Here is an 18,247-nt window from a genome sequence, read left to right as displayed (position 1 = left end):
ATTTTTAACAAGGCCTCTGCAAAATAAAAGAAGTGATCTGATTGGTTGCTATAGGCAACTGGGCAACTTTTCCTTCGCACAGATTTTGATAAATCTCCCCCAGTGTGTCCAAAACACAGCTTTTTTTTCTCGGTAGGTTCCATTTCTAATTTTGGCCTACAAACATTGTTGCAAAATACTGCTGTGTAAAACCAGCCAAAGAATAGAGAATTGCTTCTCTGATGGACTTCACTTATAATAGAATACAACACAAACTAAACATTTTCTTACATAAAGACCTATGAAAAAAGTGTTTTGTTCTTGTTCTTTATTTTATTTTTTTTTAAGTTAAGAACACAGAATTCTTTTCAAAGGTGTACATAGCCTTTTACTTTTATTTATATATAACAAAGCCAAAATGAAAAGATGTTTAAAAAGCAAATATATGCTGTAAGTTGAATCTTGTCACCACTTATACTCTATTTTGCATTCATGTGAATTAATCATTATGCATTTATACTGTATGTATCAAAGTCTTGGGAGTAGCTTCCACTGTGTTACTGAACAACCTATTTGGCTATCACCACTGCCTGTAAAACACTATAGAAGATTATAGGTGCTCTACTGACAGCTGTATAATCTCAGATATATTAGGGGAGATTTATGAATCTTTTTACTTGTTATTGGTCTCATTTTTTTTTTAAACTTACAATTTAAGTGATTTCTGGAGGCTTGTCTATGTAGGTCACTTTACATGCAGTAGTAATCAATTTATTATTTGCAATTTAAAAAAGAGAATATGCAAACTTACAACACAGTGGTTGAAAAAAACCTGTAAACATAGACCACCTTCAGTGCTGCTCTAGAAATCTGCTTTACACAGTGAGAAATGGTGCTGTGAAGTCAATTAGTTTTGCCCATTATTTATCACACGTATGATAAATTATGCATGGGTCCGCCCCAAAAATCTGCAACAGAAATGACTTTAACCCCTTAACCCCTTAAGGACCGGAGGTTTTTCCGTTTTTGCATTTTCGTTTTTTGCTCCTTGCCTTTAAAAAATCATAACTCTTTCAAATTTACACCTAAAAATCCATATGATGGCTTATTTTTTGCGCCACCAATTCTACTTTGTAATGACGTCAGTCATTTTGCCCAAAAATCTATGGTGAAGCGGGAAAAAAAATCATTGTGCGACAAAATTGAAAAAAAAAACGCTGTTTTGTAACTTTTGGGGGCTTCCGTTTCTACGTAGTACATTTTTCGGTAAAAATGACACCTGATATGTATTCTGTAGGTCCATACGATTAAAATGATACCCTACTTATATAGGTTTGATTTTGTCGGACTTCTGGAAAAAATCATAACTACATGCAGGAAAATTAATACGTTTAAAATTGTCATCTTCTGACCCCTATAACTTTTTTATTTTTCCGTGTATGGGGCGGTATGAGGGCTCATTTTTTGCGCCGTGATCTGAAGTTTTTAACGGTACCATTTTTGCATTGATAGGACTTATTGATCACTTTTTATTCATTTTTAAATGATATAAAAAGTGACCAAAAATGCACTATTTTGGACTTTGGAATTTTTTTGCGCGCACGCCATTGACCGAGCGGTTTAATTAATGATATATTTTTATAATTCGGACATTTCCGCACGCGGTGATACCACATATGTTTATTTTTATTTTTATTTACACTGTGTTTTTTTTTTTATTGGAAAAGGGGGGTGATTCAAACTTTTAATAGGGGAGGAGTTAAATGATGTTTATTCACTTTTTTTTTTCACTTTTTTTTTGCAGTGTTATAGGTCCCATAGGGACCTATAACACTGCACACACTGATCTTCTATGTTGATCACTGGTTTCTCATAAGAAACCAGTGATCAACGATTCTGCCGGATGACTGCTCATGCCTGGATCTCAGGCACTGAGCAGTCATTCGGCGATCGGACAGCGAGGAGGCAGGTAGGGGCCCTCCCGCTGTCCTGTCAGCTGTTCGGGATGCCGCGATTTCACCGCGGCTATCCCGAACAGCCCACTGAGCTAGCCGGGATGCTTTCGGTTTCACTTTAGACGCGGCGTTCAACTTTGAACGCCGCGTCTAAAGGGTTAATAGCGCGCGGCACAGCGATCAATGCCGCGCGCTATTAGCCACGGGTCCCGGCCGTTGTTAGAGGCCGGGCCCGACCCGCTATGACGCGGGGCCACGCCGTGGCCCCGCGTTATAGATCGGGAGTGGACACATGACGTTCCAGTACGTCATGTGTCCTTAAGGGGTTAAGGACCAAGGACGTACAGGTACGTCCTTGGTCCTGCTCCCGTGATATAACGCGGGGTTACACGGTAACCCCGCATCATATCACGGCGGGCCCGGCGACATAGTGAAGCCGGGACCCGCCGCTAATAGCGCGCAGCGCCGATCGCGGCGCCGCGCGCTATTAACCCTTTAGTGAAAGTAGAAGTGAAAGTAAAAGCTGCCGGTTAACTCAGTGGGCTGTTTGGGATAGCCGCGGCGAAATCGTGGCATCCCGAACAGCTTACAGGACAGCAGGAGGGTCCTTACCTGCCTCCTCGCTGTCCGATCGCCTGCTCAGTGCCTGAGATCCAGGCATGAGCAGTCAAGCGGCAGAATCATCGATCACTGGTTTCCTATGAGAAACCAGTGATCAATGATAAAGATCACTGTGTGCAGTGTTATAGGTCCCTATGGGAGCTATAACACTGCAAAAAAAAGTTTTTAAAAAAAGTGAATGAATATCATTTAACCCCTTCAGTATTAAAAGTTTGAATCACCCCCCTTTTCCCATAAAAAAACACAGTGTAAATAAAAATAAACATATATGGTATCACCGCGTGCGTAAATGTCTGAATTATAAAAATATATTGTTAATTAAACCGCTCGGTCAATGGCGTATGCGCAAAAAAATTCCAAAGTCCAAAATAGTGCATTTTTGGTAACTTTTTATATCATTTAAAAATGAATAAAACGCGATCAATAAGTCCTATCAATGCAAAAATGGTACCGTTAAAAACTTCAGATCACGGCACAAAAAATGAGCCCTCATACCGCCCTGTACGTGGAAAAATAAAAAAGTTATAGGGGTCAGAAGATGACAATTTTAAACGTATTCATTTTCCTGCATGTAGTTATGATTTTTTCCAGAAGTACGACAAAATCAAACCTATATAAGTAGGGTATCATTTTAATCGTATGGACCTACTGAATAATGATAAGGTGTCATTTTTACTGAAAAATTTACTATGTAGAAACGGAAGCCCCCAAAAGTTACAAAATGGCGTTTTTTTTTCAATTTTGTCGCATCAATTATTATTTTTTCCATTTCACCGTAGATTTTTGGGCAAAATGACTGACTTCATTACAAAGTAGAATTGGTGGCGCAAAAAATAAGCAATCATATAGATTTTTAGGTGCAAAATTGAAAGAGTTATGATTTTTTAAAGGCAAGGAGCAAAAAACAAAAATGCAAAAACGGAAAAACCCCCGGTCCTAAAGGGGTTAAAGGGGTTATCCACGAAACAGAGCTAATTTATTTTAAAATGCTCCCTGACTGTCTCCAATTGGGTGTGGTTCTGCAGCTCATTTCCAGTGAAGGGAAAAGAGTCAAGTAGTAATACCACACCCAACATGGAGACAGACAGTGAGCGTTTTTTGAAAGAAATTAGCTCTGTTTTTCTATTCCTTGATAACCCATAGATGACATACATTGTATTGCACTTAGTAGTCTTATTCTAATTCTATAGCTAAGGATCTGTAATGTTAATCATGAATCCTAGATGGTTATTATGCAGCTATAATATGCTGACTAATGTCAAACATGTAAAAGTGGTTACAAGATTAAATCAGTAACAGATGCGTTTGTTCTTTATGTTTTGACTTTGTTATATATATAACAATGTAACTAAACCTTAAAGGGGTACTCCGCCCCTAGACATCTTATCCCCTATCCAAAGGATAGGGGATAAGATGTCAGATCGCCGCAGTGCCGCTGCTGGGGAGCCCCGGGATCGCTGCTGCGGCACTGCGCTATCATTACAGCACAGAGCGAGTTCGCTCTGTGCGTAATGACGGGCGATACAGGGGACGGAGCCGCGTGACGTATTGGCTCCGCCCCTCGTGACATCACGGCCCGTCCCCTTAATGCAAGTCTATGGCAGGGGGCGTGACGACCGCCGCGCCCCCTCCCATAGACTTGTATTTAAGGGACGGGCCGTGACGTCACGAGGGGCGTAGCCGTGACGTAACGATGCTCCGTCCCCTGTATTGCACCTCATTACGTGCAGAGCGAACTCGCTCTGTGCTGTAATGATAGCGCAGTGCCGCAGCGGGGATCCCGGGGGTCCCTGCGGCGATCTGACATCTTATCCCCTATCCTTTGGATAGGGGATAAGATGTCTAGGGGCGGAGTACCCCTTTAAAGACTGCAGTTTAGTTAAAGAGTACCTATTGTTTCAATATTTTTTCTTTTCTTTCTTTTTTTTTTTTTAACCTTTATGATTTTGTTAGCTTAACCCTTCTGAGTGGTGACAAGGTGATCTTATTGCTCTCACTGCTGTTATTGACCACTTAAAGTCCACTCTATGGCGCTAAGCTATTTCTCATTTATTCAGTTTCATGGGGAAGGACCAGAGCTGTCTGTTTACTAGTTGTATACACATATCTACCTCCTATCTTACTTCTCTAGCCAATCATAGCATATCTCATCACATACTCCTTTCTACTTTGCCATAACATAGTGCTAGTGAAAGTGCACTAAACAGGTTGGCACTGTGCTGAGCTGATGATTTATACTTTACAATACTATAAATGGCATGTAGAGGGGGAATGGGTTATTGATGCACTGGGTTTTTGCATGGGGCTGTGTGAGCTGACCTGAAAGAAACAGCAGGACACCAAGGAAATATTTACAATAAGCACTGGACAGTCTGGCACTGTACTGGGGAATTATGATTACAGTAAACTATAGATGGCATGTGGGGGGGAAAGGGGTTACTGATGCACTGGCAATGCAAGGTGCTATCAGCAGAAAAGAAATAAACTGCAGCAGCAAAGTAAGGATAGGGTTACACTAAGCACTGCAGTTAAGATGAAAGGGAAGCTTTACTTCACCCTGCATAGGCAGTGCAGAGCCTCTGGACACTTATAGATGCAGCTACACATTCTTTCTTTTTCTCTAATCTCAAGCACAGAGCAATTACTAAACCCATCTCCACTTTCTGTAATCCTGTCATCCATCTTGCTAAGGTTAAGTTCACAGTGAGTTTGTGTTTACACTTAATGTATATGTTTTATACTCTTGAGAAGGATAAAGATGTATACTTAAACAGTGACTTACAACTAATTACAATCTATAAAAAAAAAATTATTTTGCTGTATACAAGAATGTAGAAAACTATGCTATTGTATACAGCAAAATAAAATGTGAAATTGAAACTTGTGAAATGGAAACCTAAAACACAGTAACAACATAGTCATAGGCTGTTACTGTAGATTGCTTTAACAACTGTCAGGAAAGGGAGACACCTAGTGGATAAGACTTTAGCGCTGTTCTGGAGTAAGAAGTATTTTTGGTATAACATAAGCAATTTTACGGGAGGAGAAGTTCTTTGAAATAACAGTGACCTTTTAAAATTAGCATCTAAGAAACAATGCTAAGTAAGCATAGCAGATCAGTAATCTACATATATATAAAACTCAACGTGTGTGTGTGTGTATGTATGTTCCACAAAAACTTTCAAACGGCTAAAGATATTAACATTACACTTGGCACACGTTACTTATATGTCAACAACAAACATAGGATAGGTGATTTAACCCTTACCCCCCCCCCCCCCATTTGCCAGGGGCGGCGCATATGTTTAAAGTCCCATGCAAGTCAATGGGAAATATATGTTACCGCATAACTTCCAAACGGCTGGAGATAGATATTTCGATAATACTTGGTCACATGTTACTTATATGTCCACTTAAAATATAGGATAGTTAATTTAACCCTTAACTACCCCCATTTGTGAGGGTCAGGTTTTTTCTTATATAAAACTCAATGTGTGTGTGTGTGGGTATGTTCCAGAAAAACTTCCAAACGGCTAAAGATATTAACATGAAACTTGGCACACATGTTACTTATATGTCAACAACAAACATAGGGTAGGTGATTTAACCCTTACTCACCCCCATTTGCCAGGGGCGGGGTTTATGTTTAAAGTCCTATACAAGTCAATGGGAAATACATGTTACAGCATAACTTCCAAACGGCTGGAGATATTTCGATAATACTTGGTCACATGTTACTTATATGTCCACTTAAAATATAGGATAGTTAATTTAACCCTTAACTACCCCCATTTGTTAGGGTCGGGGTTTTTGTTTAAAGTCCCATGCAAATCAATGGGAAATGTATGTTTCCACATAACTTCTGTACGGCTGGAGATATTTCAATACCTGGTACACATATTACGGGTCGGGATATGAGGACGGGATGCGAGGTCGAGATAGGAGGTAGCGATGGTCGGGATAGGAGGTGGAGATAGGAAGATGGGATAGGAGGATGGGATAGGAGTTCGGGATAGGAGGTCGGGATATGAGGACAGGATAGAAGGTCGGGATAGGAGGTCAGGATAGGAGGACGGGATAGGAGGTTGAGATAGGGGTCGGGATAGGAGGTGGAGATAGGAGGACGGGATAGGGGGTATGAGGACGGGATGGGAGGTCGGGATAGGAGGTCGGGATATGAGGACAGGATAGGAGGGATGGGAGGTCGAGATAGGAGGTAGCGATGGTCGGGATAGGAGGTGGAGATAGGAGGATGGGATAGGAGGACGGGATAGGAGTTCGGGATAGGAGGTCGGGATATGAGGACAGGATAGGAGGTCGGGATAGGAGGTCAGGATAGGAGGACGGGATAGGAGGTTGAGATAGGGGTCGGGATAGGAGGTGGAGATAGGAGGACGGGATAGGGGGTCAAGATAGGAGGACGGGATAGGAGGTCGAGATAGGAGGACAGGATAGGAGAATGGGATAGGAGGTCGAGATAGGAGGAAGGGATAGGAGGTTGAGATAGGAGGTCTGGATAGGAGGTCGGGATAGGAGGTCGAGATAGGAGGATGGGATAGGAGGTCGAGATAGGATGGGATAGGAGGTCGAGATAGGAGGTCGGGATAGGAGGTCGAGATAGGAGGTCAGGATAGGAGGTTGATATAGGAGGACGGGATAGGAGGTTGAGATAGGAGGTCGGGATAGGAGGACGGGATAGAAGGATGGGATAGGAGGTCGGGATAGGAGGTCGGGTTAGGAGGACGGAATAGGAGGTCGAGAGACTAGGTCGGGATAGGAGGACGGGATAGGAGGTCGAGATAGGAATTTGGGATAGGAGGTCAGGATAGGAGGACGGGATGAGGAAGGATGAGGAAGGAAAAATCGGGCAACCCCGGGTACTCAGCTAGTGTATTTATAGAATGGGGGAAAAAAAAGAAAATCACAAGTCAGTGTGTTTGGCGATGGGATAGCAATCGGATCCCCTGCCATCCCTTTTGATTAGCGCCCCCCCCCCCCCATCCTGTGGATACTGGATAAGTTTCCCTTTAAGTGGTGTCAGAATGAATTCCACAAGGTCTTTTTAATAAATAGAAACATTTCAAGCCTATTTCAAAGAATAATATATTAGATAAGATTTACAATGCATAGCACTGATGCACATTACATATTTACTTTACAGGAATTCAGTGTTTACATACTACACATGTTCTACAGTACAATACAAAGTAAATGCTGGGGGGGAAAGGAAATGATCCAGTTTATGTAGTGTGGACATCACCTGCACTGTAAAAGCATGCACCATATACCTAAGACATATGCAGGGCAACACCTATTTGTTAATTCGTTTGCACAACTTCTGTAGGACAAACAAGATATAAAATATTGCAGATGTCCCAAGCAGCATGGGATTCTTACATTGAGGTCCCACAATTTTGCTTGTCTTATCCACAATATCATAGGATTATGATACATTTACCATAATGCCGCAGCCACCTTGCACCTCAGATGTTTATAGGTTCTTGCAGTGAAATTATGGGGGAATTTATTTAACCCTTAAATATGTTGCACTTTAATGCTGTAAATAAGCAGATGTGATGCATACCTGTGTTTTGCAGCTTATATTATAATAGCTATCTCCTATTTTTAGCTATTTGTCCATTAAGCGTTGTTTCTATGTGTTTTTGTCTTTATTTTCTGAAGTCAATTTCCTAATATTTGAAACATGTATCACTAAAGACAAACAGGATACAGTCATGTAGAGGTGGTTCATCTTTTCTCTAAAGTTTATAATTCCGCTTCAGAAGAAGGTGTTATTTCTTCTTGTCTCCAAAAAACAATCTTTTTGGTTTCTCAACCTATGCACAGATACAGAAAAATAATATTAGTATAGCTATTTTTGTCCCACCTATAAACCTAACCAAATATTCCCCAACAAAGTTTCCATGTATAACTAAATCTGAATATTTTTAAGGCTATGTTCACACAGTATAAAAAAAAAATACAAATACGTTCATAAAATAGGAATAAAATACAGTGGGGATCAAAAGTTTGGGCACCCCAGGAATTTTTTTTAATTAATTTGCATAAAGAGGCCAAGGAAAGATGGAAAAATCTCCAAAAGGCATCAAATTACAGAATAGACATTCTTCTAATATGTCAACAAAAGTTAGATTTTATTTCCATCATTTACACTTTCAAAATAACAGAAAACAAAAAAATGCCATCTCCAAAAGTTTGGGCACCCTGCAGAGTTAATATCTTGTACTGCCCCCTTTGGCAAGTATCACAGCTTGTAAACGCTTTTTGTAGTCAGCAAAGAGTCTTTCAATTCTTGTTTGATGTATCTTTGCCCATTCTTCCTTACCAAAGTCTTCCAGTTCTTTGGGATTTCTGGGCTGTCTGTCATGCACTGCTCTTTGAAGGTCTATCCATAGATTTTCACTTATGTTGAGGTCAGGAGATTGTGAAGGCCATGGCAAAACCTTCAATTTATGCCTCTTGATGTAATCCCCTGTGGATTTCGAGGTTTGTATAAGATCATTATCCATTTGTAGAAGCCATCCTCTGTTTAACTTCAGCTTTTTCACAGATGGCATCAAGTTAGCATCCAAAATTTGGTGAAATGTTATTGAATCCATTTTTCCTTCTACTCTTGAGATGTTCCCTGTGCCACTGGCTGCAATACAACCCCAAAGCATGATTGGTCCACCCCCATGATTAACACTTGGACAGAGGTTCTTTTCATTAAATTCTTTTCCCCTTCTTCTCCAAATGTACCTTTGCTCATTCCGGCCAAAAAGTTAAATTTTAACCTCATTGGTCCACAGAACTTGTTTCCAAAATGCATCAGGCTTGTCTATATGTTCATTTGCAAGGTTCAAACGCTGATTTTTGGGGTGAGGATGTAGAAGAGGTTTTCTTCTGATGACTCTTCCATGAAGACCATATTTGTACAAGTATCTCTTTATAGTGGAATAGTGTACCACAATTCCAGTGTCTGCCAGATCTTTCTGGAGGGATTGTGCAGTCAAACGTTGGTTTTGAATTGTTTTTCTCACAATCCTGCGAGCTGTTCTGTCTGATATTTTTCTTGGTCTTCCAGATCTTGCTTTAACTTCCACTGTTCCTGATGACTGCCATTTCTTAATTACATTCCGAACAGAGGATATTGACATCTGAAAACATTTTGCTATCTTCTTATAGCCTTCTCCAGCTTTGTGAGCGTCAACTATTTTCAGTTTCAGACAACTTCTTAGAAGAACCCATGGTGCTGATTGTTGGGGCAAGGTCAGATGAGTCTGGACATTTAAAACCTTTGAGATTGACATCACCTGGTCTTCCCAGATGATAATAATAATAATAATTTTATTTATATAGGGCCTACAGATTCCGCAGCGCTTATGATGATGATTGAGAACAATCCATGACACTGGCAGGTCTCAGCTTTGCAAAGGGGGCAGTGCATGCTATAAATTCTACAGGGTGCCCAAACTTTTGCAGACTCCATTTTTTTGTTTTCTGTTATTTTGAAAGTGTAAATGATGGAAATAAAATCTAACTTTTGTTGACATATTATAAGAATGTCTAATCTGTAATTTGATGCCTTTTGGAGATTTTTCCATCTTTCATTGGCTTCTTTATGCACATTAACAAATTTTTACCTGGGGTGCCCAAACTTTTGATCCCCACTGTACATCTATATTTGGAATCTGATAATGCGCAAAAACTTTTTGCAATGCCAACTTGGAATTACAGGACCTTTTTTTAAACAGTGTGCTCACTGACGAACACTTTTCCTTAGACTTTCATTATGCACATTATTAGATTTAAAAAATGTATTTATTTTATTCCTATTGTATGGATATATTTTGCTATTTATTTTACAATGTGTGAACATAGCCTTAGGGATTACATGTTTAGGCGACTAGTTCCTCTAGTACTGCTGGGCCTTGCTGATGTCAAAGATAGACAATAATATAACAGTCCTGTCTACAGTACAGACTGCAGAGGACTGTACTAGCCTTTCTGTAGATCAGTGACAACATGCAACGTAAGATACACAGAAAATCAATCAAATACCCCATAACAAGAATATGCAAAAATAATTTATAAAACTTTTTAAAATCTATTAGTCTTCATGATGCTAGAAGGTTTGCAACATGGATTTCAACATGGTCTTCAATGCAGATCCTTCCAAGCTCTGTCAGGTTTCATGAGGACCATCGGTGGACAGCCATTTTCAGCCAGATTCAGTTGGGTCAAGTCAGGGCTCTGGCTGGGCCCCCTTAAGGACATTCACAGAGTTGTCTGTAAACACATCCTGTGTTATTTTGGCTGTGTGCTAAGAGTCATTGCCTTGTTGGAAGTGAACCTTTTTTCCAGAGCACACTGGATCAGATTTTCATTAGAAATTTCTCTAAACATTGCTCTATTTAGCTATCCCTAAGCCCTGGCCAGTCTTTCTATCCCAGACCTCCTAAGAAAAAAAAAGAACTCCACAGCATGATGCCTCACTGCATGGATAGGAATGGACAGGTGATAAACAGTGCATGGTTTCTTTCAGACATGGCGCTTAGAATTGAGGCCCAAAGGTCAATGTCTTAATCAGACCAGAGAATCTTGTTTCTCTCATTCTGAGATTGCTTTAGCTGTTTTTTTTTTTTTTTTTTTTTGCAAACTCCTGGTAGGCTTTTATGTGTCTTTTATTGAGAAGAAGCTACTTTTTGGCCATGAAGCCAAGATTGTGGAATGCTGCTGGATCTATGGAGCTCAGCCAGAGTGACCATTGGGTCCTTGGTAACCTCTCTTACCATGGCCCTTCTCTCACCAATTATTTGGCCAGCTCAAGGAAGAATCCTGATTGTCCTGAATATCTTCCATTCAAGAAATACAGAGGCCACTATTGTTGTACTCTTCTCCAGATCTGTGCCTCCACACAATCATGTTTCTGAGCTCTACAGGCAGTTCTTTCAATCTCATGGCTTGGTTTTTGCTTTGATATACATTTTAAACTGTGAGACAGACCTTATATAGACTGGGGTGGTGTGTCTTTCTAGATCCTGTCAAATCAACTGAATTTACCACAGGTTACTCCAATCAATGTGCAGAAAAATCTCAGAGATGGTCAAGAGAAATGGAAGCCCCCCGTGCTAAATTGCAAGTGCCATAGCAGAGGGTCTAATTACTTATCTCCATGAGATTTTTAGTATTTACTTTGAAATAAATTAGCAAAAATGTCTAAAATTCTATTTTCACTTTATCGCTTTGGGGTACTGAGTGCAGAATGATTATTTATTTTATGTTAACACAAGGCCACAACATAACAAAAGGTGAAAAAAAAAAGTCAAAGGGTCTAAAAACTTTCTGAATACATTGTATAAACACATGGCCTAACACATCATTTTTAGCACAAATAGAAAAAGTCAGTAATGGCCATACCTTAGCAACATTCTGTTTTCTCACAGCCAGCGTTGTGAAATCTCTGGATACAGTTTCATATAGATTGTCTTGTGCTGCACTCGCATGGGCCACTTTCTTGTGAAATCCTCTAGAAGTAACTTCTTTGGATGTATGTGTGGAAATATGATCAAAAGTATTTGTAGTGCACATAGAGTAGTTTGATATCTTGTCCACTGTATGGTACTCATTTGTGTAGGAGGGCTTTCCGAAGGGCACTTCTGCATAGGTGTCTTCAGCCTCTGGGTCAGATACCGCAGTCTGAAACAAAAACGAGCTGCTGGGACATTCAGCCCTAGAATGTAAGAATGGACCACTCATTGTTTTACTGTTAACTGTCTGAATAGAGGTTGCAAACCTCATCTCCATAACCTCACATTCTGACAGTTCGTTCAAGCTGGAGATCAGGCTGGGATTTCTAGGGTCCATTGCTAGTTTAACTGCTTCTGGACCAAAGGACTGTGATGAACCATGCAAGTGCCCCAGGGCTGAAGGCACACTATGGTCTGTCTTAACTTCAGAATAAACCACATTTTGGGGATTCATCTTTATGACATTCTTCTGATTGATTTGCGTGTCTTTTACGAGAGAATAATGGACATCTTTATTACTATTTCCATTGGCCTCTTTTCTAGGCTTTGCATAGATTAGCTCATTATCATCATCTTCATTTATACAACCGCTTCTCTCCGGCAATGGTGGTGCAGTGTCCTAGAACAATTTTATACAATTAATTTGTTGTTAGTGCTTATATTACTGCCTTTACTGGTTATAATATTTTATAATATAGTAGTGTTTGATTTTAAAGGGCCAGTACACCCATAATTAGTAATGCACCTGAGCAGCACATTATAAAGTTGTTGCACCTCCCACACCCCCCTGCAGGATCTTCAGTGCCATTTGCCTGAGAGAAAGCGTACCCTATTGCCTGTTTGCCATACCCGTGTACCTAGACCTTTCCACTACGTTTACTGACTTCGAACCTTTGCCGCCTGCCTTGACCTTCTGCTACGTTGACTACGCCTCTGTCTCATCCTGCTGTACCTCGCCTTGTTGGGGTAGCGACCTGGGTGTTGCCTGCCGCAGCAAATCCATCCTGTTTGCGGCGGGCTCTGGTGAAGACCAGAGGTACCTTAGACTCCGCTCCCTGATACGGTCCGAGTCATCAGCCACACAGGTAGAGGATCCACATCCTGTTCCAGACCGCCCACATCCAGGTGCGTGACAGCAAGATTCGGCACAGGATCCAACTGGGGCTCCTCTGCCTGATTCGGATCTTGCATCTGTCGTGGCGCTTCAGTCCCAGCAGTTGGCCCAGCAGGCACAGCAGCTCAACCAGCTATCTGCCATGATGCAGCAGCTGCTCTCTGCCCAGCAGAATCCACAGCCTCCTCCAGCTCCAGTACAGACTCCCGCTGCTGCAGTTGTCTCCAGTTCGAAACTCCATCTGTTGCTTCCTGAGAAGGAAGACCAGTTCTCCACAGAACGAGCAAAGGTGGCCTTCGTCATCAGTCTCCTGTCTGGTAGGGCCTTGGCCTGGGCTACTCCACTATGGGATCGCAGTGATGCTATCACTAATAACCTCCAGGCATTCCTGATGGAATTTCGCACAGTTTTTGAAGAACCTGTCCGAGCTTCCTCGACTGAGACTGCTTTGCCGAGTCTTTCCCAGGGCAACTCCACTGTGGGGGCGAATATGCCATCTGGTTCTGGACCCTGGTGTCAGAGTTGTCTTGGAATAATGAAGCTCTCTGCGCTACTTTAAAGAGGGGATTATCGAGCCAAATAAAGGATGTTCTTGCTGCCCTGGAATTGCCATCTAATCTGAATGAACTGATACAATTGGCATCCTGGATTGATATCCGTTTCTCTGAGAGACGTGAGGAACAACGTCAAGAAAGAGAATCAGCACGACCTCTGCGCTTTCCTCGCTTGGCACCTGTCTTCCAGCAACCACCGCAACCTTCTGCTTTGCCTCCCGCAGTGGAGGCTATGCAGGTGGATCGGTCTCGCCTGACTCTGTAAGAAAGAACTCGCCGTTGAGCTGAGAATCTGTGTCTGTACTGCGCCAGTGCCGATCATTTCCTCAAAGATTGTCCCGTATGTCCACAGCCACAGGGAAACGCTCGCACCTAGGGTTTGTAGGAGAGGCCTCTCTAGGTGTGAATTCCTCCTCTCCACGTTTAAATTTGACAGTCCAGCTCCTTCTTCCCTCCAAAGAGCTCATCTCCGTTCTGGCCTTCCTGGACTCCTTCCTTCCTGTGTCCCGCCTTCTGAAACCCCTGTACATTTCTACGGTCAATGGAGAAAGACTGGACTGTACCGTGCTATACCGCACAGAACACCTGTCTATGCAGGTCGGAGTCTCTCATAAGGAGAACGTGTCCTTCTACGTACTCCCACACTGTACTTCTCCTCTCCTGCTTGGTCTACCTTGGTTACAGCTCCAGATTGGAAAACTGGAGAAGTCCTATGCTGGGGTCCACATTGTAACAGTCACTGTATCCATGTACGTGTTACTAAACTGAACCAACTTCTAGACCTCTGCCTGGTCTGCCTACTTTTTTCCAGGACTTTCCGGACGTTTTCAGCGAAAAGCAAGCTGCAGTACTGCCTCCACACCGCCCCTACGATTGCCCTATAGACTTACTGCTCGGCACCACTCCTCCCAGAGGCAGAATTTACCTATTGTCTGTTCCAGAAACCCAGGCCATGGCAGACCATATCCAAGGAAATCTTCGGAAGGGGTTTATCTGGAAGTCCTCTTCACCTGCTGGGGAAGGGTTCGTCTTCATTGAGAAAAAAGACGGTTCTTTGCGACCTTGTATTGACTATCGTGGGTTAAATAAAATTACTGTAAAGAACCGTTATCCACTACCTCTAATCTCGGAATTATTTGATCGCCTGAAAGGTGCCAAAATCTTTTCAAGACTTGATCTGCGTGGGGCATATAATTTGATTTGCATCTGTAAAGGGGACAAATGGAAGACCGAGTATCTTAGCATGCCATTTGCACTCTGTAATGCTCCAGCAGTCTTTCAGGAGTTCGGCAACAATATTTTTCGAGATCTTCTATATACCTGTGTCGTGGTCTATTTGGATGACATACTCATCTATTCGTCCAATCCTCAATCTCATCGCTCTCATCTCCGCCAAGTCTTACAGCCTTTCTTGGGCTATATTGTTACAAGTGAAGGTCTCCAGATGGATCCCAGCAAGTTGTCCGCTGTTCTAGACTGGCCTCAACCTTCTGGTTTGAAAGCGACCCAGCGCTTCCTTGGTTTTGCCAACTACTGTCGACAATTTATACCACATTACTCTACTTTGTAGCTCCCATCGTCTCCCTTACAAAGAAGACGGCTAATCCCAGGGTGTGGACACCAGAGGCTGAAGAAGCTTTCAAACATTTGAAGTCCGCCTTTGCTTCTGATCCTTTTTTATTGAGACCTGATCCTATCAAGCCATTTGTCTTGGAAGTGGATGCTTCCTCAGTAGTAGCAGGGGCAGTTTTAACACAAAAGTCTGCTAAAGGGAGAACTTTAACCTGTGGCTTTTTCTCTAAAACCTTCACCCCTGCAGAGAGAAACTATACTATTGGAGATCGCGAGCTCCTAGCCATTAAACTGGCCTTAGAAGAGTGGCGTCACCTCTTGGAAGGTTCGGTACTTCCTGTCACAATTTATTCAGACCACAATAAACTGCTTTATCTTCAGTCAGCTCATCGTCTCAACCCACGACAGGCCTGATGGTTGTCACGATGCCGGCTGGCAGGTAGTGGATCCTCTGTGCCAGAGAGGGATGGCGAGGACCGCGCTAGTGGACCGGTTCTAAGCCACTACAGGTTTTCACCAGAGCCCGCCGCAAAGCGGGATGGTCTTGCTGCGGCGGTAGTGACCAGGTCGTATCCACTAGCAACGGCTTACCTCTCTGGCTGCTGAAGATGCTGAAGATAGGCGCGGTACAAGGGAGTAGGCAGAAGCAAGGTCGGACGTAGCAGAAGGTCGGGGGCAGGCGGCAAGGATCGTAGTCAGGGGCAACGGCAGGAGGTCAGGAACACGGACTAGGAACAGACAGGGAAACGCTTTCACTAGGCACAAGTGCAACAAGATCCGGCAAGGGAGTGCAAGGGAGGAGACTAGATATAGCCAGGGAACAGGTGGGAGACAATTAAGCAAATTGGGAAGATTGGGCCAGGCACCATCATTGGTGCACTGGCCCTTTAAATCGCAGAGACCCGGCGCGCGCGCGCCCTAGGGAGCGGGGCCGCGCGCGCCGGGACAGGACCGAGGGAGAGCGAGTCAGGTAAGAGACCTGGGATGCGATTCGCGAGCGGGTGCGTCCCGCTGTGCGAATCGCATCCCCAACGGCCATGACAGAGCAGTGCTCCCGGTCAGCGGGAGTGACCGGGGAGCTGCAGGAAGAAAGACGCCGTGAGCGCTCCGGGGAGGAGCGGGGACCCGGAGCGCTAGGCGTAACAGTACCCCCCCCCCTTGGGTCTCCCCCTCTTCTTGGGGCCAAAGAACCTGAGGAAAAAAAACTCAATTTTTCCGTGATGAGGTCCGATGCAAATTAGGAGGGGTTCTGTGTGGAAACGTACGAGACAGTCCAATCTTTTATTGTAAAAACAATAGATGTAGAGGGGTCTGGCGAGACTGGTCACAGGAACGTAGAACCTGTTGATGAGAGAGGCCAAAAAAAATTTTCCTGCAGATCCGGAATCCAAGAAGAGCATAGTAGAGAAGGAGAAGGTAGAGGCAGATATCCGCACAGGCACAGTAAGGCGTGGAGAAGCAGAGTTGACATCAAGAACTGTGTCACCTTTGTGCGGAGTCAGCGTACGTCTTTCCAGGCGGGGAGGACGGATAGGACAATCCTTCAGGAAGTGTTCGGTACCGGCATAGTACAGGCAAAGATTCTCCATGCGGCGTCGTGTCCTCTCTTGAGGTGTCAAGCAAGACCGGTCAACTTGCATAGCCTCCGCGGCGGGAAGCACAGGAACAGATTGCAGAGGACCAGAGGAGAGAGGAGCCGGAGAGAAAAAACGCTTCGTGCGAACAAAGTCCATATCCAGGCGGAGCTCCAGACGCCATCCGGAAGAACGCATGTCAATGCGAGTGGCTAGATGAATGAGTTCATGTAGGTCAGCAGGAGTCTCTCGTGCGGCCAGAACATCTTTAATGTTGCTGGATAGGCCTTTTTTAAAGGTCGCGCAGAGAACCTCACTATTCCAGGACAACTCGTAAGCAAGAGCACGGAACTGAATGGCGTACTCGCCAACGGAAGAAACACCCTGGGCCAGGTTCAGCAGGGCAATCTCGGCTGAAGAAGCTCGGGCAGGTTCCTCAAAGACACTTCGAATTTCCGAGAAGAAGGAGTGTACAGAGGCAGTGACGGGGTCATTGCGGTCCCAGAGCGGTGCGGCCCATGACAGGGCTTTTCCGGACAGAAGGCTGACTACGAAAGCCACCTTAGACCTTTCAGTAGGAAACTGGTCCGACATCATCTCCAAGTGCTGGGAACATTGCGAAAGAAAGCCACGGCAATACTTAGAGTCCCCATCAAATTTGTCCGGCAAGGACAGGCAGAGGCTAGGAGTGGCCACTCGCTGCGGAGGAGGTGCAGGAGCTGGCGGAGGAGAAGATTGCTGGAGAAGTTGCGACTGAAGTTGGTGCGAAATGGTGGACATTTCCGACAGCTGACGGGTTAGAAGGGCGATCTGACGGGCTTGCTGGGCGGCCACCGTGGTTAGGTCAGCGACAACTGACAGAGGAACTTCAGCGGGATCCATGGCCGGATCTACTGTCACGATGCCGGCTGGCAGGTAGTGGATCCTCTGTGCCAGAGAGGGATGGCGAGGACCGCGCTAGTGGACCGGTTCTAAGCCACTACAGGTTTTCACCAGAGCCCGCCGCAAAGCGGGATGGTCTTGCTGCGGCGGTAGTGACCAGGTCGTATCCACTAGCAACGGCTTACCTCTCTGGCTGCTGAAGATGCTGAAGATAGGCGCGGTACAAGGGAGTAGGCAGAAGCAAGGTCGGACGTAGCAGAAGGTCGGGGGCAGGCGGCAAGGATCGTAGTCAGGGGCAACGGCAGGAGGTCAGGAACACGGACTAGGAACAGACAGGGAAACGCTTTCACTAGGCACAAGTGCAACAAGATCCGGCAAGGGAGTGCAAGGGAGGAGACTAGATATAGCCAGGGAACAGGTGGGAGACAATTAAGCAAATTGGGAAGATTGGGCCAGGCACCATCAT

General features: G+C 43.9%; 1 protein-coding gene across 1 annotated transcript in view; it reads right to left on the bottom strand.

Annotated features, from left to right (window-relative positions):
* Nucleotides 1-7,709: 7,709 nt before the first annotated feature.
* The window catches only part of SH2D7 (SH2 domain containing 7), a 34,655-nt gene continuing 24,117 nt past the window's right edge, over nt 7,710-18,247 (bottom strand). Inside the window, exons 6-7 of the mRNA XM_056569303.1 lie at nt 11,976-12,704; nt 7,710-8,392 (exon numbers count right to left, since the gene is read on the bottom strand). Coding sequence (XP_056425278.1) covers nt 8,348-8,392; nt 11,976-12,704 — 774 coding nt within the window. The 3' untranslated portion in view covers nt 7,710-8,347. The remainder of the gene's footprint in view (nt 8,393-11,975; nt 12,705-18,247) is intronic.

Source organism: Hyla sarda, chromosome 4, assembly GCF_029499605.1.
Source record: "Hyla sarda isolate aHylSar1 chromosome 4, aHylSar1.hap1, whole genome shotgun sequence".
NCBI lineage: Eukaryota > Metazoa > Chordata > Amphibia > Anura > Hylidae > Hyla > Hyla sarda.
This window is presented reverse-complemented; position numbering and strand designations above follow the sequence as displayed.